This window comes from Pholcus phalangioides, unplaced genomic scaffold (assembly GCF_987345545.1).
Source record: "Pholcus phalangioides strain wild (caught in Gottingen) unplaced genomic scaffold, Ppha-v1.0 ptg000043l_1, whole genome shotgun sequence".
Taxonomy (NCBI): domain Eukaryota; kingdom Metazoa; phylum Arthropoda; class Arachnida; order Araneae; family Pholcidae; genus Pholcus; species Pholcus phalangioides.
This window is the reverse complement of record NW_028301629.1, coordinates 5,185,990-5,211,903: the sequence shown is the minus strand read 5'-3', so window position 1 is coordinate 5,211,903 and position 25,914 is coordinate 5,185,990. Positions and strand designations below refer to the sequence as shown.

At 38.7% G+C, this 25,914-nt stretch overlaps 2 protein-coding genes and 1 non-coding gene across 3 annotated transcripts in view; 2 read left to right on the top strand and 1 right to left on the bottom strand.

Moving 5' to 3' along the window:
* The first annotated feature begins 1,130 nt into the window (after positions 1–1,130).
* LOC149063824 (A disintegrin and metalloproteinase with thrombospondin motifs 2-like) lies at positions 1,131–12,641 on the top strand. The gene is made up of 9 exons (XM_089255646.1): positions 1,131–1,284; positions 4,240–4,294; positions 4,391–4,505; positions 5,564–5,721; positions 6,401–6,434; positions 9,410–9,664; positions 10,070–10,196; positions 10,340–10,522; positions 11,290–12,641. The coding sequence occupies exons 3-9, from the start codon at positions 4,403–4,405 to the stop codon at positions 11,300–11,302; spliced, it is 873 nt and encodes a 290-aa protein (XP_089111772.1). The 5' UTR covers positions 1,131–1,284; positions 4,240–4,294; positions 4,391–4,402; the 3' UTR covers positions 11,303–12,641.
* Positions 12,642–16,339: 3,698 nt separating this feature from the next.
* Positions 16,340–25,914, bottom strand: part of LOC149063822 (protein FAM151B-like) — a 38,877-nt gene continuing 29,302 nt past the window's right edge. Inside the window, exon 5 of the mRNA XM_089255616.1 lies at positions 16,340–24,631. Within this exon, the coding sequence (XP_089111742.1) occupies positions 24,346–24,631 (286 nt within the window). The 3' untranslated portion in view covers positions 16,340–24,345. The remainder of the gene's footprint in view (positions 24,632–25,914) is intronic.
* Positions 23,506–23,590, top strand: TRNAS-GCU (transfer RNA serine (anticodon GCU)). Its single transcript has one exon. It is a non-coding gene; the product is annotated as a tRNA-Ser (tRNA).

Sequence of the window (25,914 nt, the reverse complement as noted above, 5' to 3'; positions counted from 1 at the left end):
TCAGCTGACCACCACTCGACCATCACAGCATTTTTTTTCAACTTTAATATACGTTATTAGCGCTGGAATTGTCGCGGCTGCTGGCACCAGACTTGCCCTAAAATAGTCATTCACTCAACAATGCAGTCACTCACACTCACATACTCGTACGGTCAACCACTTGGTCATTCATACGGTCGCTCACTTTGTCATTCATAGGGTCCCTCACTCTGTCATTCATGCGGTCAATCACTTGGTCACTCTTCCGATAATTCGTTTAATCATTATACAGAACGGACCGAGCACGACCAGTACACTCGTACAGTTAATCGCACATTCACTTGATCACTCGCAGTCACTCACCCACTTATATGGTCACTCACTTGTTCACTCATACAGTCAGTCACTCATACGGTCATGGCAGGAGAAATTTCTGGGGACGAAAGGACCCCGGGACGAAATTTCCGGATCCCGTTATAACGCGGTGCTTTAAAGCTCCGTTTACATGTGGGAAATAAAATATCCCGGAAAGTTACTGGTAATAGGGATTTTTTTTTTTTCGCTACAACATGGCGTTTAGTTTATGCCGGTATTCCTTCTCCCCCGCCTCTTTACGGAAGTCGTCACGTGGGTTGAACGGAAGTGGTTGGCTCAAGATGGGCGACGAAGGAGCCAATAGCAGTTTTCGTGGCACAAAGGATTATGGGAGAGCAGGTCCGAGTCACCCGCCATTACGCCGCAGTAAACATGGGACTCTTTTGACGAATTTCATTCCCTCCCCTATTTTTTCCCCCATGAGGGAAAAAAAATGCCATGCAGGTAATAATAATAATAAGGCGACCTTATTCTAGTGGCTATAGATTAATCGAGTCTGATATCACACACACATCAGGCTCACCGAAACCGTCCATCCCTTTGGGAAAGTGACCATTCTTCCTTTGGGATGGTTTGCGCTCGATGGTCTCTCTGGACGGTCAACGGTCCTGTCTGTCTGCCTCTCACGCTGTTTTGAGCCTATTTCAAACGGGGGGAAATCCAGCTCCTAGTTTTTTCGACATGCTGACTTGTGTTCTGAAGATGTTTAACTCCGGTTGTGAAAAATCATGATTGTGTGCGTAGAAATACGAATAATGATTTCTCGAGTTTTTTTTTTCCAGCGTCGGCGGGAGCATCTGCACTCAGTCCAGGGCCTCAAGTGCCCAGTGAACACGCGTGGGGACCGTGGCACAAAGTGAGCCAATGCAGGACGTCTTGCCTTCACAACGGAAAAGGATTCCAGTTGGTTTCGAGAGAGTGCAATTCAGTGTAAGTGCAAATATATATAGATCATTCAGATACGTAAAATACGGCAATTTTCATGATTAATTGCATAACCTGCTGTATCATGTCTAGGGCTTCACGTTTTAGAGTTGGGAGCCCCTAGACTGAGGGACCTTTAGTGGCCATTCAGAACAAGATTGGTTATAACAGGTTATTTGCAATTCTTTAAAATGAAATTTTCGTTCGCCCGCAGTGCAATTAAAATTCGTAACCGGTGTCTGAAACGAGAAAAATTGAAAATTCTAGTTATCCAACTCACAATGATTTTTCAACGGTATATCGTGAGATTACTGAGATGATAACTGAACCAGATGCACCCAAGTTCCCACCTCTTATACGATTTCGAAACCCACAGATGCACCACAAGATGCAATAAAGTTATATATTGAATGTGGATAAAATCTGAGATTGCCTACCAGTATGCGTCATAGCAATTTAGGGTGCCACAAATTTAAAAAGTTATATGGCATCACTTTCTAAATCTCTAGGTCTTATAGTTTTGTAGGTTGTATGATAGACGATAGAAGTTAGGGCACAACATTCCATCCCGTGGAATGGCTCAAGATAAGGAAAGGCCTAAAAAATTTTCTGAGAAGCAGAACCGTAAGACAAGCCAAGTCCCACCACGAGGTCCACCCCCCCCCCCCCAAAAAAAAATGTTATAAATGTCTGATTATTATGAAATTATATAGTTAACTCTATTGTTCTGTCATTTTGGTTCCTCCTCCCTCAAAAAAAATCTCTCGTTGGCTATCCCAGGGCTGTATAATAAGGGTTGTTTCATGACGAGCCGGAATCGGTACCAGCTGACATCATTGCTCTGACAGAACCGAGTGCGGTGCGCCCGCTTTGCTATAGCTGTTATTACGTACCTTGTTAAATACGGTAGTTTGCACAATCACTGTACTGCCAATTTTACTGATACTTTCCAAAATTCTCTTTCCGATTATTGTCATTAGTATTTGTATATTCACTGGCGTTTACTCCGTTCAATCATTTAAATATTTAACACTAGAAAGGCCTTACCATACGTTATACCTAGAAGGGCCGCTGGCAGTCATTTCACTGCTGCTTCTTTTTTAATGCAATATATTTAATCATACTAAAAAAATTTCACAGTAAAAAATAACAAACATTAATCCCACATGGTTAATTTGTTAATTTTGAAGAAATTTTCGTTTCCTTAAGCATACAGGGCGACCATAAAGTGACTTTCCAACTACAAATATGAAAAAAATTAGAAGGCAGCTGTGGATTAGATTTACCATGAAAAAGATAGATGAACATTGCATCTACATCACATCGTTCATTGCTCCATTTTGGTGATGTACGCATTTTTATATGCGTATCACGATCTTTTTTATTCACTTAATTTAGTTAGCTTCGATGCATGTTGATAACATATACTATTATGCCACTGTAAATTCGAACTATCGAGGAAAAACTAGGGCATGATTAAAATTCCATACTACAAATTAACTTATGAAGAATATACAATTTTAAAAAAATACACACACATCTTTGTCTTTCTTTTTCGTTGGTATTATGTGATTCAGACCTAGTCACTTCCGGAATCACTACTTTCTGGTAGATATAGCATAAATCGTGATTTTCGTTGTCAGAGTTTGCATCGTAAGTCTCCTCAGCCTCCGATTTATTTTCCGAAATGTCATTCAGCACTGCTAAAATTAGACTATTTTGTTCTAATACATCCTTTTTCTAAGAGCCATTTCTACACACTGTGAATGAACTTGTGTGTTTCCTAGGAAGCTTTAAAGCAGACGGTGGCATGATGAGTTATGAAATGTCAAATCAAAATAAAAACTGAGCTTGCCATATGAACGATCGAAGAAAAAGTTTTCCCAACTTTGATAACAGAGGCTATAGCTCAATGAGATATAGAGTTTTCATTATGGATACATACTGTCCGTGTCAATAGACTCCTTAGATTGCCCAGTAACATGATGCAACGAATAGCACTATTTTATATTTCTTATCGGTGTGCAACACGTGAATATATGTGTTGTTGTGTGTGCCATCAGGGAATGATAGGGAATAAAACTAAAAGCAAAAGTACGAGTCAAGGCTCACCTCAAGGAGAAAACATATATAATTTATATACAGCAGTCAAAATGAGCTAGGAAAACCTTCAATGTCTTCAAATTTTTTGTACACAGAGATAAGTGCAGAAATAATAAAAATGAAGTATGTACGTCAAATATTGTCCAGAATAAGAAATAAGAAATTACGCATTTGTGTTTATGAGGTAACTTCCACTAAGAATATTTTTCTCGGATCTATTTCAGTTGAATCACGGACGTTTGTTAACTTTTCTTGGGTTGATTGAAAGCCAATTCGAGGCAGATAATTTCAGTTATCTTTTGAACTTTCTAGAATTTTTAGTTACCTTTTTGTTTTTATTTGAATCGGATGTAGCTTTTAAAAACGTCGGCAACATAGAAAAATGAAAAGCAAACACTGTATAAAAAAAAAATCCCAATATACAATGTTGGAAATTGTTATAATTATTATTTTGAATGCAGATATCAAAAGTCATTATAACTTTTCAACTATTTCTTAGATTTAATCCATTTCTTAGCTTAGAGATTATGAAAATACCGCACGCGCCTTACAGTGACACTAAAGCAATACTAAAGTATAATGAGAAATTTCTCAATTAAAACAGTAAAGTAAGCAACTGAAATTTAAAATAAAGCCGCATCAATACAGCAAGTTTTGTGTACTGATGTCATCTGCTAAAAAAGATTATCAGGGCCGCGACGTCACACAGCAGCTCCTAAACCACACCTACTCAACTAAGGCAGCAAGCGCGACTTCAAAGTGATTAAACAGCCCTAACTATACAGCCCTGCTGAATACAGCCCAGGGGTGGTCAACACCTCATCTATCAGACCGATACTTTTATCCTCTTTCCCTTAGGAGTGGCTGCAGTGGACAAAAGGATACTTTCAGGCTCTGTGACGCGCCAAGATCGGTAAGAAGCCAACGAAATACAATTTATTGCTCCAACACTGATTATTTTTGCCATAAATTTTTTCCCGGTATTACAGCGGTGTTGCTTATATTTCAGGCTTGCGGGACAATGAAGACGGTAGAGCAATACGCCGTGGACGTCTGTCAGAGGTATCGAACCAAATACCCGACCGTCCTCAGCGGGAAAGGGAGACAACTCAATCCGCAACCAGGTAAATCAACGGGTTGTTTTTTTTTGGAAACATTAAAAGGGGAAATGCAACACTGCAAAGGAGTGCATGAAATACATTAAGCGCAATTTGAAAAGCAGATTGAGGATTATATCGTTTTTGACTGAGCTAAGACAGCTTATGGTTGCACGACCTATACAATCACATCACTGACGCCCCAGAGTAACACCCCCTAAAGAAGAAAGCCTCCTCATCAAAGTTCTTTAGGGGGTGTCGGCCAGAGCCTGTCACAATATCTTACCTTCGGACCATACTAGTTTTCAACAAGATATTGTTCAAGACAGTACAAAATGCCCCCTCTCCCCACTAAAAATTACAATACCCAGACCCCTTGTTTAAATTACTATTTGTACGCAGGGCCGCAACTAGATGCTTGGTCAGTCGGGGTTAAGATGCATTTTGTTTCCCTTGTAATGTTGGAGGAGATGTTAAAGGGTGAAATTTGCGCTCCCTCTGGTCCGGCGCTCGGGACCCCGTACCCCCCCCCCCTCCCCCCGCGGAGTTGTGACCCTATTTGTTCGACACAATTCGTTACTGAATAAATGTTGTTCCCCGAATAGGCACCGGAACCAAAAGGTTCCGCTCAGCCTACTCAAGCTTTCCAGTCTTTCCCTGCGTACGCCCTTGAATGGGCGTCTAACAAACCTGACCCCAGGTTTCATTTTTATCACCAATTTTCGCTTTCTTATTCACAAAAACCAAGAAGTCCAGGGGAGTGGAATTTCAGGAATTGTTTCGGTGAGCAATACTTTTTCCTGCCACCAAAATCGGGAAGGACTGGATGAATAAATGAATGAACGCCGAAACTCTGTCGCCGGACCTATCCAGCCGCCGATATTTCTTCCAACACAGCTGCGATGAGTCTGGACCACTCTGTGCGGGATGAACTGTATAATCGCAATATATGGTCAGTACATTCTTTGATGGTATTGCATTTTCTCTTTTAATAAGTGTTCAATTAATTAAGACAGAGTAGCAGCCATTCTATAACAAGTGTTCAGCTTTTATAACAAGTGTATATTCGTCCTTTTTGATTCCAGGCAATCCTCACTCTGCGTGTATAGTCGCTTGTCAAGACAGAGTCTGGCCAGACACGCATTACCAGATGGACATATACGAGGACGGCAAATTCCCGTTCGGTACAGACTGCAGCGTCGACCGTCATTCCAAAGCATTCTGTCTGAACGGGAGGTGTCTGGTAAATCTTTACAATTTTTTTTTCCTACAATACTAATAACAGTAACCAAAAGCCAATAGTATTGACCTACAATATACCAATAACAAGTTTCTGGTCAGAATTTACCGGATTGAAATGGATTTCACGTAAAGCTCTATCAACCAGTACCAGAAGCTCAACTCGAGAAATATACAGGATGATTCTAATCCTTTGACCCATGGATTTAGAATCATCTTGTACAGTGATACCGTACAACAAGATACCGTACTCTATGTTGAAAGAAATGCCCGGACACACACCTGATGAATTATAGGAATTCGAGATTTGACTAGTGGCCTCGGTGGCTGGTAGCGCAAATACCGAAGGTTTACCTGGTCCTTTTGGACAAGTCACTGTTATCCACAACGTTCCAGTAGTCCACTATGGAGTAAGGCCATACTTACTAACATGATAAAGAGCTCTATCATACCGCCCGATCGGTTGCGGAATGCTATCAAAAACATGACAAGGAGAATAAAGAATGTATATGCAGTGAAAGATGGCCCTTGATCGTGCTGATTTTAAGCAAAATGCTCTCAAACACTCAAGTGTCTGAAGAATTCTCTCAACATAACGGCTACAATTTTGTATGTTTAATGTCGTCCAACATGATTTGCGTGATGTAATCACGTTGTAATTGCCTTTTCTCTGGTAATTTCAGAAATTCGATGATGATGACATACCAGTCACTTCAGGTACGTATACATGATTTTATACCTACGGTCATATTGCATGATTATTAGTTCTCGTATGCATTGATTCTTCTTTTTGCCATCAGTGATGAGGCGGCGCATAGTCTAAGATCACTCTGTGTGGGAAAAAGAAGGAAGTTACAGCTTCGACTCGCGCATACGACTAGTGTTCTGGTGTACGGTCGGTCTTTGTGGTCGTATGAACTGCAAGGGTCCCGGAGCAGGGATTTCAATTCTTCTATATCTTATTGCTTACATGATTCTTCCCTTAACCACGGGAAATGGGACATAGCACTGTTACCTCAGCTTGATTACGGCCTGTTTCGATCCCCACCAACGCATTGTGATGGCGTACTTAAGTTTGTTTTCAAACTTCGAGGCAGACAATACTGGACGCGTACTACTCCCTCCCCCTCCTCCGGACACCACCACTAGACCAGAACATGGCCACCACTTTATTCCTCCAAGGGAATTTGAGTAGTTGGATAGACCATGCTGGGAGAACTTTTCAGTATCAGTACGGCCAGGAATTCCTGCAGGCAAATTACATCACGACTCAAGGAACTAAACTGAGCGGGGAAATCTAAAAGAAATCCTTTAAAAAAAAAAAAAGAGATGAAAAATTCAAAGGCGTGATAAAGAACATTCATAAGAAGGTGCCCACCATTAACAACGATGTTCCTGTCCATTGTAGAGTTGAAACATAACATTGCGGTGGAAATCTTATAAACTTCGCTATTCGTATGCGATATGGAATGAATAGAAAAGCAATTGAGAGAGAATATGACAATATAGAAGTAAAGAATAAAAGAATGGTAAATTACACAGAAATTTTGAACATCGCCATTCAGTTTCAACTACCAACAATATAGCAGAAACCCTCAACATCACTGCTCGTTGAGAATATGTATCACATACAATAAAAATATGCAGTAAGTAATACAGTCGAATCCCGTTTTAACGAATAGCATTATAACGAAAATCTCGTTTTAACGAACACTTTTCTAATCCCCCAAATAAGTTTACATAGGAACAATGCTAGGTAACCTGGAATTCCTTTATAACGAAATTTCGTTTCAACGAAGTGATTCCTCCGGTTTCTTGGCGTTCGTTATAACGGAATTCGACCGTACATGAACTAAGGTATTCATCATATGAAGGTATAGTCAACACACTGAACATTGGACTTCACTGCCCAATAAATCGTATGCAAAGTTAACAGTTGCAAAAAAGAACATCACTGTTGATGGAATTTTAGGTATATTATGTGTGCAGAGTATGAAAAATCTGGCATCTGTTAAATTCAAATAAAAAATAAATTCAATGAGATGATATAGCAAACTAACGAGATGTCCACTATATTTGTAACAGGAATCTGAATGCAGCGGGAATCTGAACCTCACCTGTCCATTTTCGGGTTTAAACGAAACATACAGCGGAAAGCTCATGAACTTCACTGTTCAGAAATATGTGAAAATGAATAACAACAATGCAACTGAAATACAGGGTGTTCTGTTAATAGACCGACAAACTCAGGGGGTTGTTATCAAGAGGAACAAAAATTGCAATGAAACATGACGTCGCAAACCACGTTGACAGGGTGAAAATCGCGAAAAACGCATGCGGGCTTCAACGTCACGCTGGAACGACAAAAATTACAATTATTACAAGAGTTGTTGGAAGTGGAGGCCGCTGACGTCATTGTACAGTCTACAACGACGTAAAAAACGATTTCCCCCCCCCCTCGTCTCCCGTAGTAGTCGATCGGTCGTGGCGAAGGTAGTATGGTGAGGACAACGCCTCATCGGATGTTGCTGTTGGTACATCCGCTGTGCTAAGCGTCCATTGCCATCTGCTCGACTGTAAATCAGATGCATATCAGCGTATTCCTCGTTCGTGTTGTCAGCCATCACGATACTCATTGAAACAGACAACTAACTGCTACACGTGCTTACTACCGCAATAACGCTAATTTACGTCGTCCGCAGCGCGTGATCCTACCCCAGCGCATGCGTTTCGTGACCCTGCTTATATCAGATATGGTAAGCGAACCCACGAACGCATTCAGCGATCAACTTTAAGACCAGACATGACCCAAGCTCTGTCCCTTAGGGGATATAAGCCAGTTACCCCGAGAGGTTGGGCCGTGCTGGAGAGAACCAATTGCGCCTTGACACAAGCCCCGTGGCCCGGCGTCCCCGACCCTCAGTCCCTACGATTGGGGCTCCGGGCTGAATGGCCCGGGCACCCTACCCCCCCATTTTCCGGAGCAACCCGCAGCCCCCACTCAGAACAGGCCATGGGGGTCACAAACCCGAACAGACCCCGAGAGATGCCCCCAGCTACCGCCCCAGAGGCCCTACCCCAAAAATCCCCTGGATGCTTTATTTGAACACGTAAATAAAATCACATTCAGCGATCAACTGACATCCACCTTTCTTCTTCTCTGGACAAGGAGCCTGCATTGAGTTTTTTGTGATTTTTCACCCTCTCAACCTGGTTTGCGACACAATGTTCCATTGCAATTTTTGTTCCTCTTGATGCCTATCAACAACCCTCTGTCGGTCCATTAACAGAACACCCTGTATAACGATGTAGTGGAAATCAAATAGAACTTCCCTTTTCACTGTAAAATATGTCCTTCACCTCCCCTCCCTCCCCCCTCCCGACCGAATAATTTGACGCAATTTGTCTTTCAGGATGCAAAATGGTAGCAAATTGACTACTAGTTAGTGAATGATAAGGCATAGAGCTTATCTGCTCGCTCCGATCGGAGTCATACGGAGTTTTCTAAATCTACCGTTGCGACCTCAATTCCGATCCGTACTCATCAATCTTAATATTGCAATTAGAACGAACAATTACCATCCAAGACTGTAACTTTGAATAACAACGAAATTCTTAAAATTATACCGAAACGATAAGTCATGAATTTTAGTGAATGATAACCAATATATTCGTGTAATTTACTTTTCCAGAAAGTGGGCACATGTTCGAAGTACGCAGGTACGTCAGCCACGTCAGGCGGAGGGACACGTCCGGGGCAAACCACGTTATGAATCAAATAAAAAGCAACGGCGTGCCTTTGTACAAGAAGTGGGGCCCTTTTGTTTTCGCTCATTTTGGTGCTTTGAAGAGTCTCGTCCAGAAGAAGAACCCGATGGCGGATATCGAGAAACTACAGTACGGTTGGTCAGTAGAGATGTCCGAGTGTACCGTCCCGTGTGGAGGAGGTAAGCCATTCCTCTTGAGATATTTTACTGGTGAACCGTTTATTCTAGACACATATTTCCAGTGCAGAAAAGTACCCAAATAACGTGCATAACTCAGATATACGTCATTCATGCTGCACAGCTATCAAAATATAAAAATTAACTTTGTTCCGCTTAAGCCTCAATATTAAACCCCTTCCCCGTTTGAAATTAGGCTAAAGAAGGCCCACGAAAATTAGTTGAGATGGCCCTCGTGCCTATGATTCAATTGAGGACCATCCGGGTTTGGAATAAAATGAATTCGAACAATTTTTCCTTCGCGTTAAGACATTCTCTCTCCCCCGTTTATTCAATTCAAATATTTATCACGTTAATTGACTAATTACTCTACAATAACGATATTTTTCTGTATTTTGACATTAAAAGGCTTGAAAAACATCACAGTTGTGTGTCAAACGGGAGATACGATCGTTGATGACGGCTTCTGTGCAAACATCAACAAACCGGGTCAAACTGGCATCTGGCCTTGCAACATACATCCTTGTACCGGAAGGTATGTATGCAGTTATTTAAATTGAATTTATATGTCTTCAGCAAAGTAACCAATTCAATGTTGGGTTGACATTTCATCGTCCATCAGTCTGGATTTCAAATGAAAAGAACTGATACAGTGAAGTTAATTTTTTTGTTTGGCAGGTGGCAAGAAAGTGTTTGGAGCGCTTGTTCGGTGACCTGCGGAGATGGGGTCCGGACCAGGGACGTCGTTTGCCTACAGCAAGTTGCGCACAACATATTCTCTATGGTTCCCGAAAGTTACTGCCGTAGCCCTGCCCCACCGAAAAAGGAAATCTGTTTGAATTTACCGTGCAGTGAAATAACGTGAGTATTAAGTATCTCAATTTCGTCGGTGAAATTTTCATTAGAACCAAGATGTAGAGATGTGTTTCAGTCATGGGTATTATCAACTGCGTGAGGGGTGATCAGGTTTACCAAATTACGTAGTTCTGAACCTGGAACCTGTAAAGACGAAGTCTACGAGAAATAATTTGCGGTTAATTTAAATTAACTTTTCACGGTGTCCAAAAATTGGCCACATTTTCAATGAGAATAAGAAAGGCAATTTTTATTGATGAGCCATCAAGTTTTTTGAATTTTACTGACTTTCCACATTAGTTTTAACTTTCGCCAATAGATAGCGTTGCAGTAAACAAAACTAAATTACAAATACATGTATGAATATTAGAATTCGCAGATACCTGTGATAATGTGTCGCGACCAAAATGACCGCATGTACATTTTGGTGGCAAGTTCGATGATAGTTTGATGTTTTTTTGGTAGACCTGATGCCTAAGAAAGACGTAATAATTGGTCCTTACAGGAAATAATTACGTTGATGCAGATGCGTTAAATACGGGAGCCAAATTTCATTCCAGATTTCCTGTAGAATCATTAATCGACAAATTAGAGACTAATTTTAAAATTCCTCACGCTTTACTAAGATTTTCTTTTTTTTAATCTTAAAATATTCACTTTTCAAACATCCTGTACATTTACATCCCAAAATTTATATTCATAAGCACGAGAAATAATACAGTGTATGAACAGTTTTGCAAATCTTGCAACCTTAATTCATTTTTTCATTATAGGAACTTCATATGAATAGCATTTACAGGCGACCTACAGTAACTGCGTTACCCTCGATGCAAAGATCATCAAGAATCTTCAGATGACGCGCGACCTATCTATCTATCAGCCCACCTTCAACCAGCGGATGTGATTGGTGCAGCAAAACAAGTTGGATTCTCTGTCGAGAGTAAAAATTCCGATCGCTGATCATCGACCACTCTCTGGACACTCCTCTCTCCATGAAACAAAGTTGTGAATCAATCAGAATTCTAAGAATCTCTCTACTTTTAGTACTCGTACATTTTCTTCGCATATTGTACCGTATTGAGATGTTATAATGAGATTCCTCGGCAGGGTTTATAACCTATAATCGGTATAATTGAGTTATTACCGTTCGGTTGGAGACAACAAGAAGTGAGACTTGATGTCTAACAAGGAAAAGGTGTCAAGGTGTCCTAAAAAAATTATGAAAAAATTCAAGTACATTCATCTCACCTAGAAACAAATACAAAAATATCAGCGACGGAATGCAATTATTAAAGCCGCAAAAATTAGTAAAAATGACAACAGTTGGCCACTCATCGCTTCTCGCTCTTCTTGTCGATGTCTATAAAATACTGCTTTTCACTTTATTTTCGTTCCTTCCCTCTAGCTTCTCTGTGTTCTAGGGGGGGAAAATCTAGTTATTTTTCTTTTTCTTTTCTCTTTCCTTGCCTGTATTGGGTGCCCGACATGATTATACCTGACGATGCGTTGTTTGAATGACGTCACTCTAATACTCTAGGGTTGCAGGGTTTTAAATTCTTGGCCTCTATATATATTGGCATTCGAAATATTAATATTTACAATTTTTTGAGTGGCCATAATAATTCCACCGCATTTTTTTTATATACTTAGCACATTTAAAGGAGTAGAATCAGTTGTTAATATTTTCAAATTTTTTCGAAGACATCGCCTTGGGACCTTTTCCTTGTAAGAGCGATACAGTTCCTACCGAAACATCGCATCAAGGTATACGAGGCCAACATGTGCAAATGAATTACATAATCGGACTCTTAATAGCAACGCGTACCTTCATCATGTGTTAGGCCCACTTTTCTGTCAATAGCGTATAAATTTCAGCTGTACCATGTGTTTTATCTTTCTAGAAAGAGGAGGAGGTGGAGAGCCTTGCTCACGGATCATGTCGAAATATTTTACATGTACCACGCAATGTTTGCATGTTACAAGACTGTGATCATGATATATCTCTGGGTATATACATACATGTCAGGTTCAAGTTTTCTTCCGCCTTAATTTATTTACAGCAATATATATATATTATACATATGTACAAATAGTGTAAATAAATATTTTTGTTTTCAAATTGCAATTTTCGTGAACGTTTTTCTTGAAATCCTTGTGAAATATCTGTTCATGTTGTGTGTCATGAGACTGATAGGGACCGTAGAGTATCGACCAACATCCCTCAGCTGAAGGTGATTTCTAGGGAACTATGCCGAGCAGACAAGTGCAAGTGGTAAATTACGATAACCAATGCCAAACATGCCATGTGGTAGAAAGCTTGATAACAGTGGAGCCATCGCATGTAGGGACTGACAGATCTCAGAATCTACATTCATAATGGCATTACATAGCCGTACCATGTAACTATAATCACGTTACTATTGGTATTTCGTTGGTCGAACATGAAATTCTGATACATTGAATCTGGGTACGGTGCCCCAAATGGTATTAAAGGGCAGAGGCTGGATGATGGGGACTCGCTTGGCAAATTGGTTTTAATGAAGGAAACTATGAAAACACAGGCATATCTCGTGATGTTTCGGGCAATTCCACGCTGCTCTCATTTTCCACGAATAAGATGTGTCCCAAAATGGAAAACCCACATGCAATAATTGTTTCTGTTATTTATGTGTGCTGTACGAAATAATCCTATACGACCTCGAAAAGAAAGAAATACCCTTTCTCCCACTGCGCTCCTAATCCACAACCAGCTCACCCTTGTAATGTATAATGAACCAGCTCACCGTGTCTGTGGACCTGCTGCACTCTGCCGTAGCTGGATTTGTGACTCGTGGTGGTGGTCATGTGGAACACATACTGCTGTAATAAACGATTTGGAGGCATTCTATGGGTTATTTGACCTTAGCGATGCTAACCCTGAAAACCGTTTTTTATTTCGGCTATTTTTCCGGTTTTATTTAAATTCCGGAATTTTTAAAGTTTCTACGGACTCTTATCCCTAACCCCCTGTATAACTACTCAATTCCTTATGCCACAAAAAAAAATGGATCGTACAGTGGAATCACAAGTCCGTCCCAAAATGATGAAGTCATTTGGGGGGGGGGGGGTCTCCCACTTTTAACATGGTGAAAACTATGCCCTAGTGAAAAATATCATGAAAAATATTAATTAAGCATGATTTATTTCAAATTAGGTTCACATATTTTCGATTGTGCGTATGCCATCCTATGCCAGCACAAAATTTTACATATCTCTAAAACTTGTATATATTTTTGCAAAATTTAAAGAAGAAAGAATTGATAGCTTTTGTGCGCATAAATTAGTTTGACATCAATGTATTTGAATAAAAATCGATTCAAAATGAAGAAAGCTGTTCAGTTCACAAAATAATGGAAAAGATTCGAGATCCATTCACATATAAGTACTTGGGTTCTCAAAAAGTTCTATATTTATTTTTTCTCATTTTTAAATTTCAAATAAGATTGAATCAACGTTTGGCGACGTATTTACAGTTCGCCGTAGTACAGTTCCGCAGCACTTGAGTGCCCGACGGCGGTAAAGTTCCACATCGCTCAAGTGGCCAACGGTACATTCACAGATAGATCACTTGGGCGACCGACCTAACATTGAACAGGGCCGTAGCACACACATTTCCAAAACACTTACCCCGCACTATCTTGAAAAGTTGATCTCCCTTGTGCTAAATAGATGAGGCTTAACAAGACCAAGTCAAATAACATTCAGCAACACGTGAAGAAAAAAAATGTTCTTTTTTATTTTTCGCGGCAATTTTCTCATACATGTAATAAAGACATCAGCAAAAATGTTTCTAAATTAAACTCGTAATGCAACGATAGAAAAAACAAAACACATGAGATCTGACTAAAAGTTCTATAATGAATTCTCACCATCAAATATATATAAACTTGATTAAAAAAACAACTAAATTCATCTATAAAATATAACACGCGGAAGAAATGTTTTGGGAAAAGCAACCAAAAGAAGAAAATCATCGCGGCTACGAAAAAGAAGAGAAAACGCCTGAATTATGATGAATTCACTTCAAAATGCGACGGATCTTTTCGGGCGCCCATTCCCTTAAAATAAGCCTGATTCTTATTGTGTTTTTATGTAACTGTGATGCGACTTTAGATCCGAATCAGCGGTCGTCGCGTGAATCATCCGTTACAATGTTATCAATAGTTCAGTTTACAAAGATACTCACAACCAGTGGTGAGTACATTGGAAACAGTCTATATAGTCATGAGTAGAGCCCGGATTATATGCAATTATATTTTGGCCTTCTTTAGCATTAATGCATATAAATGCATAAAATCAAAGTATTTTCAGAATAAGTGCATATTTTTTTGAAGGTTTATTTTTAAGCTCGATCACTTTTTTTAAAAATAATTATACAAATACAACGCCACAACAGGCGAAATGCCCAACGAGGTGGCTGATAAGAATTGCTCAGAATATTTTCATAACATTTTTAGTTTTTTTCGCAGGTGGGATTTAGTGAATTTATAGAGATATGTTTGTATATACAAACAGTACTGTAATAAAAACTTGTAACCGATACGTTTATTGGTTGTATTTTCAAGTTTGATGAAAGTACTTTTTATCAAATTTTTATATTGTGATTCCCGCCTAAGGCTATTCCTAGAGATATGCCAAAAAGTGTTAAATTTTTTCAGAAAAATTCTTGAAATTGTTTTGTCGCTGGTATTTCGTTACCGAGCAGCTACAGCAAAGAAATAAAAAATATGTAGAGTTATTTGCATATGCAGTTATATATACTGTACATAAGTAGGTATATATTTTTTAAATGAATATGCACTAAGAAATGGAAAATATTCATTTTTAAAAACATATCTCCTTTCTTGCATGATTTTTAATGCATATATTTTCTCAGTTTTGATACATAACCTGGAATTTTTTTTCAATTTTCCGAATATGCTTTTTATGCACGTTTTGGGTTTTCTCCGCATTTTTTGCGGTTTTCATTGCATATTCTGGCATTTTTAGTGCATATTTTGACAGTTTTAAGTGCATATTTGCATATTTTTAGAGCATATTTCGCCACTATTTTAGTGCATATAATCCGGGCTCTAGTCATAAGTAAGTCAGTGTTTACTTTGGAGTTTAGAATCTTTTCTCCAATGTTTTTTTCGAATTTGTATAAAATACTTGCCGAATCGTTCTGTAATTTCGGACATGAAAACTCAATACTTGAACTCACACTTTTCAGCGAAGATTTGGACACGAGTGTTTTTAGGGGACCAAAAAAAAAAAATTAAGGAAAAAAATGTTTTTCATCAACCCTGTATTATAAAAAGCTGCAAATTGTTTGTCACTTCCTCAGAATATTTTTGAATTGCTTTGTTCAATGTTTGAATACATTTTCGTGAAAGTAGCGCGTATATTCACGAAGATACAAATGTTCTTTCCAAAAATTAAGATTTTCATCGCATGTTTTTTTTTTCCTTTTGCTTATAACATGCAGAGAGAGAAGTTTTAACCAATTTTTACAAAACTTACAGAAAATTTCACAGCATACTTGATACACACCGTAGAGGAGTTTTGAAATGAAAAAAATCGAATATTTTTTGATGAGATATTAGCATTTTAAGAAAAGGATTTTCACGTTCGCATGCGCAGAAAATTTCAATTTTATTTTTCCATAAATTAGTTGCCAGATATATATGGCAACTTACATGAAAATTTCAGTTGCATGTCGTGAAAATTTAGAAAGGTGTCGGTGTGAGCAGTAATTTGAGTTACTTGCTGAAAATAGCTGGATGATTTTTCCACAAATTGGTACTTTGATTTGATCATTTCGAGAATAAGCCTCCAGAATTATGCTAAAACGCGTGACTAACACTATATGAGAAATGCTAAAGCTCAACAGACGTGCTTGTTGCCAAAATGAACAAACTGGGGGAATATTCAAGTGACAGAAAATAATCAAATTACTTGTGGAAAATCCCTCAACACGCAGCTGCTTTCAGTGTAAATAACTTAAATTACAGCTCGCTATATTGTCGACACGCTTTGGAATTCCCACGATATTTAATTGCAATTTTCATATAAGTTGTCATATATATTTGGCAACTCGTAATTGTGCAAGAAAATTAAATTTTCTGCGCATGCGTACTTGAAAATCATTTTCTTGAAATGGTCAAATCTCATCGAAAATATTCTTTTTTTTTCAAGTGTCTATCATGTATGTGGTAAAAATTTCTGTAAGTTTCGTTAAAATTGTGGTTACATAAAAACTTTGCATTTAAAAAAAAGAAGCACGTGTGGAAAATTGGAATTTTTTTGGAAGGAACATTCATCTCTTGTGAATATACACGTATTATTTTCACGAAAATGCATACAAGTATCACACAAAGCACAATGGAAATATTCCGGGAAAGTGACAAATCATTTGCAGCTTTTTATAATACAGTGTGTTGATCAATTTTTTTCCCCTTTTATCATTTTCTCAATTCCCTAAAAACACTCGTGACCAAATCTTATTGCTTATCAACATCGTAAGTATTATGTTTATACACACATGCCCAAAATTACAAAAAACAGTTCACCCAGTATTTTTTTAGAAATTTAAAAACATGCCCGAACTGCAAATTGAACACTGACTCATGGCTATATAGTGCATAAGGTTGGTGATCATAACCCCAGGTGGTCATCGAATGACCGTCATACACTACAGAGATGCACGAAAGATATCCTTCCCCAGAAGCCCGCTGCGAAGTATACATCTCCTCGAAGCCTTCAGACGCATTCCTCTACAGTGAGATATAGATATAGCGTGTTATCATTACATTTTACTTAATTTAATTCTTTCTCATCCTGATTCTACTCCCAACCATGATGCAGCCGTTATCGGCTATTATTGAGATGGTGCATGGAGAAATGGTTGCTTGCCAAGCGGAGCAAAATGATAAATCAACCGAAAGACTTACAGAACAATAGAAATAACATCACTCGATGAAATCCGATACGATTCAAGTAGTTATGTTACTGCCCTTTTTATTTTCTGCAATCGGATGATACTGTATTGAATATCTCTCACCGCAGAGGAAAAAACATGCATAGCAATGGCACCATTTGACGAAGAAAAAAAATATCCAGTAAACTTGACAACCTTCCAGATTAGATGAGTCAAAATTCGAAGCTGGTACGAATGAGCTTAAGCCAACTTGTTCATTCGAATAGCGAACGACTTTCGACTCACCCGATACATGTAATCACAACTCTTCATGTACATATATTATGCATATATACACACACACACTTACAAATCACATGGCTTTTCTCCGGCACTTCCACAATCACATTTCAAACACAGTCCAGTTTTCTTTTATTAAGCACTGAAAAATATATGTAATATATAAACAGTATACTTTTTTTTTAGACGCACATCGATACACATATTTTTTCATTCGATCACTTTCACAAATATCACAAGCGGTGCTCACTCCGTACAATGCAAAATAAGAAAATCCACACACTTTACAAACACCAACACGCAACACACCACGTTGCTTTTTTCTAAACAGTCATTATTAACCGGGTTCAATTCATCACTGAGTCAAAAAAAATGACACTTCGGATTTGTGGCATTTTTGGGTGAACCCCCATGTATAGCAAACCTTATCTTTCTAACAGGTAGTACATAGTGTTTATTGTTTTATAATCCCTCAAAAACCGTCCAGATACGTCGCACTCACAGAACTAGAGACGCTTGTCTAGTGTTAGAAGAATCGACTATTGTTACAAGGTGATTCTAAATTCACGGGACAAACATCAAGAGGTGTGATATAAGACTCCTAAACAAGCATTCTTGGTCATACACAATGTATGGTCGAATAGCAATATCATAGACGGTAGAGAGTGCTCAAACAGCACTTCGCCGAAAACAAATATCCTATTTTTTCTGACGGATTTGCGTGTTATGTGCTATCAAACATTCGAAGGTACACACACGCACCTTTGGATTGGATTGGAGTTTGTATTTTATTGGTGCAAGGACCATAAGGATATGTTGTGCCAAACAATGTTCAAAGGGTATAATGATTTGTAATAGAATTTGCGCAGAAATTAGATGTTTGAACCCGGAATTGCACTATGAAAGTTTCGTAAAAGATATTTAAAAAAACTTGGAGAAAACAACCAATAAGCCTATTGATTACATTCGTAACCATATGTTGTGCCAAACTAAAACGTAACGGTTACATAATGATTATTAAAGGAGTTTTCATTCAACTTTTATAGCGTAATCCCGCCTGAGACATTTCGCAAACTATACTAACGGCACGAAACGACAATCGAATCGTCACAAGTTTTATCAAATACCCCGCTTTATGGGATGGTATGTACTGGAACCGTTGATATCTCTCTCCTTTTATAAGGGGCCGATGTATTTTAGTTGAATGGTTTCGACGGTCAGTTCGAGCTAAAGCTCGAAATCGTAGAGGTGAGCAGAAAAATATGATAATGAAGTAAGATAAGATAAAGGATGCACATCACATGAGGGGCCACCTTCCGGGCCACGTCAACAACCGAAAGAAAAATTTTCTTCTCATACGATACATACATTAAAATATAACAGAAACTATAATATAGACCCAAAATAGCACACGTACACACACAAAAAGCAAGAATGTTTCTCAACACGCGATTTTTCAAAATGCCCTATTACAAGTGTAATCAATTTTTTTCTCATAGATTTTCGTACATTCATTGGTAGAACTGGAAAAATTTTGATACGAAAAAAAAAATATACAGGGTATATATAGTAAGGAAAGGGCCACACTTTTACTGGCGAACCGTTGATCGTAAATGCATACTTCCATTTCCATGCTGTCCACAAAAACCAAATTAGACTGTTGCGGCGCTGAGATATTAAAGTTATAAAATTTGGGAAAGAACTTTCCTTATTTATATGTCATCCATTTCGTTTATTTGAAAACGTGTCGCGGGTCACTTAAATGATCTGGAACCGCGCCACGGGTCACTTGAGTAATCTGCGAATGTGCTACGGGCCACTTGAGTGATTTGAAACTGCATCGCACCGCGTAACATTGAAGTGGTCTCTGTAAACATACCACGGATCACTCAATAGATCTCTAAATATGCCGCGGGTCCCTTAAGTGATCTTTGAATGTGTATGCTACTAAGTTCATTTTTACAAAATTAGGTGCGAATTCAAGGGCCACATTTGGTCCGTGGACCATAGATTAAGCGAGCACGGTCTACGCGTTAGTTGGATCCTTTTTCTAATTATAAGTATACCTCTAGGTTCAACAGTTCGCCAGTAAAATGTGGCCTAGGGACATTCTCCTGAATATTCTGTATAATCAATAAACAAAACAAAAAATGGTGTTTTCGAATATTTTTGATTATTTAATAAAACTGGAAATTTTTTCAATTTTTTAGACCATGTCTTAGTCCCAATCTGAAAAACCAGGAAGTTTCATTCCACGGAATACAGATGGCAGGCGCATTTCCTCAACGACATTTAATTCGATATCAGCGCTAATGAATTACAAAAATGCTCCGTTTCCATCGACACAACATTGATAAACTATTTACACAGATTCCTAACATTTCGGAAAATTTTCTCATCCTCCCCAATCTCTCTTTTAATATACTCTCGATACTCTCAAGGCACGTTTCTGAAAAGAAAATTTAAATTTTCAGTAGTGATTATTCACTTTGTTGAGGAGAAAAGGTGGGTACAAATTTCATTTTAATATTAAAATGACAGTCGAACTCGGTTATAACAACATCGGAGATTCTGCGAGATTTTGTCGTTATAACCTAGCTATCGTTTTACCGAGGCTGACGTTTTCAAAACCATTTTTGATGAAAAATATATGATCAGATGCGATCAAATACCGAAGCATGAAGTCATTACGCTGACCATGATTGATCTAGAAAAGTGCGGGAAAAAAATTGGGATCTCCCATAAATACGAGACATCACCATTTCTTGCTAAAAATAATTTCCAAATGTAAATGAAGTCGCCAAATATTACTTATAAACAACCTTTGGCGAAAATACGGCGCAAATTTTCAGTGATTTTGAATGTTTTTACCGGGGAAAAAATTGAACATGTTAAACGTGGGAGAGATGAATGTTTATTATAGTCATATTCATTGTCTCATAATTTATAGATTATGCAAATCACCTTCGCCCGAGATCACAGGTGTATACGAAATAATCTGATCTCGAGGAAAGTGGGGAGGGAGGCCCTTTTGCGTACTCCAATATCTCCGATTCAAGTAAAGATTGAACATTAAAGTAGTAAAAGCACCGTTGAAAAAAAAAAAACGGAAAAATGGGGCATTTGTAGAGGAAAAGTCGGGAAGGACAAAATATCACGAGAAAATACAGTAAAATGTTCCGTGTATACGGTTCATATCAATGAGAGCAAGTCCGACCATCAAACACGTAATGGATCGGGTTTTTTTTCCAACATTAACAGGACAGCAGCCAAACATTGCCTTAATGTGGATGAGCTCTAATCCTAGAAATTTCTCGCAGAAAACCCATAAAAACAAAAGCAAGAGCGAAGAGAAATGTGTCGTTATATATGAGGTCGTTGCAATTTCATCGACATCATATATAAGCAAGGCTACTTTTAACATTATTCTCTATGGGAATCATCCCATACCATCAATAATTGACGTTACAACCGAGGTCGTTATAACCGAGTTTGACTGTGTTAATGGAATTTAGTTTCTGGGGAATGCATGTGTTTCGGCCGAAGCCCAGAATTAGCCGATTAGCTGAAGATCGCTGGAAAATAGACATCGATCTCCTCTAAGATATCGATATTCCGATTCGTTTTATCGTCAAGGTTGCACACAGCTAACCATATTTATAAATGGCCACAATTATCACAATGAAATACGCCAACTTGGAGATGACTCGAAATCACGCCTTTTCTTTGGCCAACGATCTCCAGGCCACTTCTCGAACACGCTGGCCAAAGCCCGAATTTCGGACATTAGTCGGGTCAATTGGCCGATTTCGAGCTTTGGCAGTAACACATCCGGTTTAATTCCCTGGTAGTTTATTCGGTTTCAATATCGGACAGGAGGAGATAATCATACTACAGATAATTTAGAAAACATACTAATGGCGCGTAAGTCCAAGCATAGCTTAACTATTCTTTCATTAAAAAAAATTTTTTCAATGTAATTATTTTTCAAACAATCACGGGAAAAGTTATTCAATCACAGAGAATTTTTTGATTCAATTTCAATCATTTTTTGTCTCGATCAGAAGATTCATACCAAGTATTTTATGGCAATTCGATAGTTAACGTGAACTGGATATTGAATTCAATAACAAAAAAATAGCTCCTAATAACTAAATATCTACATAATTCTATAGTAAATACCCTTGATTATTTTTCCTTACAGTTGAACGTTCACGTTCACACATTGATGCCATTATACAGAACAAATCGCTCTGTTGGGATATATAAGTACATATACATTCAATATTACAAACGATGTACATGAAGATACAGAATCAGAGAGAGGGGGAAATCTATACGAAAAAGCCTTGGATTTTGCCACGCGGATTCTAATTCTTAAGAACGAACGGGAAAGATAATAGGAAGCTTTAAATACGAATACATATTGGTTTTATAGCATTTATAAGAAAAGTTCTAGGACTGATGTTGCACAAAAATAGTGTATTTCACTTAATGCTTCTTGGTCAAATCCAGGGCTATACAATAAGAGACGTCTCATCCTTTTGAAGTTGCGCTTGCCGCCTTGGCTCCATTGGGCATGGTCTCTGAACGCGCCCGAATGGTGCAGTGGTAGGATGGTTGACTTCCACTATCAATGCTACTGTCAGGGTACATGTGTTTGAATCCGGGTGAAGAACATCGAAAACAAACCCTGGGTCAAATCAGGGTAGTCGTTCAATGTTCACAGCTACCAGCATTTAAGGCCAAACAGGAAAAGCTTCTTCTGGGCTGCTTCTCAGGATTTTCAATTACTGTGTTATAGCTCAGTACAATGGAGGATCTAGAAGTGTTCACATGTTGATCAGATATTCCAATAAGAAACAGTGGTATCCCCACCCCCCACATTGTCATGCAAGAAGAACAGTTGTCCAGATAAAAACAATTCTGGTTACCTAACAAACGTTTCCGTCTTCAGGGCAGAACTTTGTCCTTTCGTCAAAAACAACGTCTTTTCTGATGGATTCGTTTGCACTTTCTGAGAGACTAATGACCATAGGAAGTCATGCCAAACTTCTACCAAGTAACATCATTTTTACCTTTTCTTAAAATCCATAACATTTTTAAATTCCCTTGGAGCAGGAGTCTTTACGTTGCGGGCCAAATGTAGCCCTCAGATCTTTTTGCCGTGGCTCGCCGACCATTTTGAGGAAAATAGCTACTCCACATAGAAAAACGATTAAATTACGAAAAAAAAAAAAATTCGTTGAAAAGAGCGCTAATCACTAAAATCTATAATGCTGTGTTTAGAAGTGTGAAATACACTCTACAGATTCAATAGTAATGCTGTGCATTTGATACTTTAAAAGGGTCGCCTGACGAATTCGGGTGACATGGTACCAAAAATGTTTTTGGAACCAATGATTCCATATACATATTTCGAAAGGCAAAGTTCGGTATCTAAAACGAATACATTATTACGGAATTCACGGAAAGGCTTAAAACACCTCAATGAAAGAAGTAATTCCATAACTGTGATGAAAATTTGTAATTAATAAAACAAAATAGTTAAAAAATTGCTGAATGAAAGACTGTATACCACGGTATGGCTGGGAGCCCGTCGGGTCAATGGTAGGTTTTCATTTGACCCACAATATCTGGAAGGTGAAAGATACTGCGCCTTGGATGAATGTTTACGAAGTGCATGTACACTTGAGAAGCAAATAACATTGCGAATGTTCTGGTCATGTTAGAGATAGTGGCAAGGGCGTGTGACGAGGTTGTGACAGAGTCGTTAAGGCGGTGGACTGCTAATCCATCGGGCTCTGCCCGCGTGGGTTCGAATCCCATCCTCGTCGTGTGGAAAGTGGTGTTTTTTTTCGTAGCGCTTGAGTGGCGTGGTGGTAAGATGCTCGTCTACCACCGTGACGGTTGCTGTCACGGTCTCAAACCTGAGGGAGGATAAAGATAAGATGTTTTTTCATAACGAGTTTGAAGCGACCACTGATAGACAGCGCCTTCACTTTCATCTCATTAATGGCAGTAAATTGCAATATAGCGACGTGAGAATTGGTGTTTGGTGAAGTAGTAGCAAGAGGCATTCAGGAAAGGAGGCAGCTGCGTATAAAATAACAAAGGTAACTAACTACTTTGACAGGACCATGAATCGTTATTCCATTTATAAGTTAAATATATTACTTTTGAGACTACATCAGTCTTGGAGTAGGATTTACTCGTATTTATCCTGGATTCAAAAGGTTCGACGTTATCCTCAGTAAACCGCAAAGTAAGAGCTCGTCAGAATTATCACAGCGCGGTAAAACGCACGAAAGAGGATCATAATAACATCAAAAATAGCATATATTTCGCATTACAAGCTTCCTATTAGCATTCAATCAAAATATAAAGAGCGTCCATCTACTGTAATCAAGTTGAAATTATTAGACGCAAGTTCTTTGACTTAATATCGCACTAAGGAATGGTGGATACACACATACATGGAATTTCACGAGAGGAAAAATATGTAATAGTAATTGTCGTGGAAAGAGGGGGGAAAAATGAACAAGGAACGCAAAACTGAATTATATGTTTCAAAAAAGAAGAAAACTATACTCTAGGTATTCGAAAAAAAACACTCGAGCTGTTCGTCCGGTAAATTGTAGAACACTTGACTTATGCTGAAGGACTTCCTGATGGCCAACAGATCTTCGATGCCCCCGATAGGATTCGCTTTCGTCGACCAGACGCACAACGCACTGTTCGGAACTTGGAACATCAGTCTCTGCATCTCCGGAATGGAATATTTCAATATGGAGGCGTGCACAGGGAACATAACCGGTTGCATCAGGGTGTACTCCTTGACCAAGGCGACCATTCTGTCGACCAGTTCTCTAGTATACCTTGGAAATGATACAATTTTCAACTGGTCAGAACCATAACAAATAACATTGAATTTTTACGGAGCACTTTAAAAAAGAAAACTTTAGACACGAGTTGATCATATTTGTTCGAGATCAATACTGGACATTGAGGAAGGGGCATCGGCAACTGTTAGCAAGATCATTTGAAAAGTTGCAATTACCTGGTAAAATGCCAATGTATTGCTAAAATTGCCTATGCGTTTAAAATGAAGAGCTAATGCAAAAATCTGCAGTGAAAAGATGAACTGTGAAAATAAGGGATAGTGTATGTTAGATTGTCATTCATTGTCATTATTATCGCACTTGGAAACTTGGAATTTTTGTGATTGCCTCAGGAGAGACGGGGCTACGAGGAAATAATTCTAATTTCAAATTAAAAATTGTATACATAAAAATTAATTTTTATAATGATTTTAAAAATTCCTCATATTATAAAAAAAGTCTAGCTTCGACTCTAGATTTCCGATATTTGCACAAAAATTCTTCCCTACGCAAACAATTGAATTCAAATCTAACGTTTCTACATGTTAATAGATGACAGCACCTCTTTTCCCCCGATCAAATTCTAAGAATAACAAAAAAAAAATACTTAGATTTTTCAATAAAATATTACTTCTGATTGGTGTGATTGTTGCTGTCAGAGAATCTATAAACTCTTCAGCTATTTATATTTAAAGGCATAAAGTTCAAAATATAGGGTTACCAGAGGTGCACATTTTCGAGGTCTGTTCTGGTCCGTATCATCTTACAAATACAAATACAACGCCACAACAGGCAAATTGCCCAACGAGGCGGCTGACTTAAGAACATCATGGATCCCCTAGCCCCTACCTACTACTGCTACACCACACATCCACCCCCCCCCCCCGCGGAACCCCCCAACGAATCGGTATATGCGGCAATGTGCGTGTACGTGTAGTGCAACCTGACGTAAAGTTTGTTTCTGTGTAATGCTTGTTATGTGTAGTGCTGTCATCTGCCCCCAGTTTTACTAACTATGAGTGAAGTGTTATGGTTGAATGATTTACCGTTGTAGGACTGTTGCTCTCTGTGGCGAGACTTTTTAACGGGGAGATCGGCTCGCATTTGCGCCTTGAAGTTGGGAACCACAGAAAACCAACTTCAGCCGACCACCGCTGTGGGGTTCGAACCCGGATCCTCGCATCACGAGTCCGGCACTATAACCACTCGACCACCACAGCGGCCCTTATATATAAATGTGAAAGTATGTATGTATGTATGTATGTATGTATGTATGTATG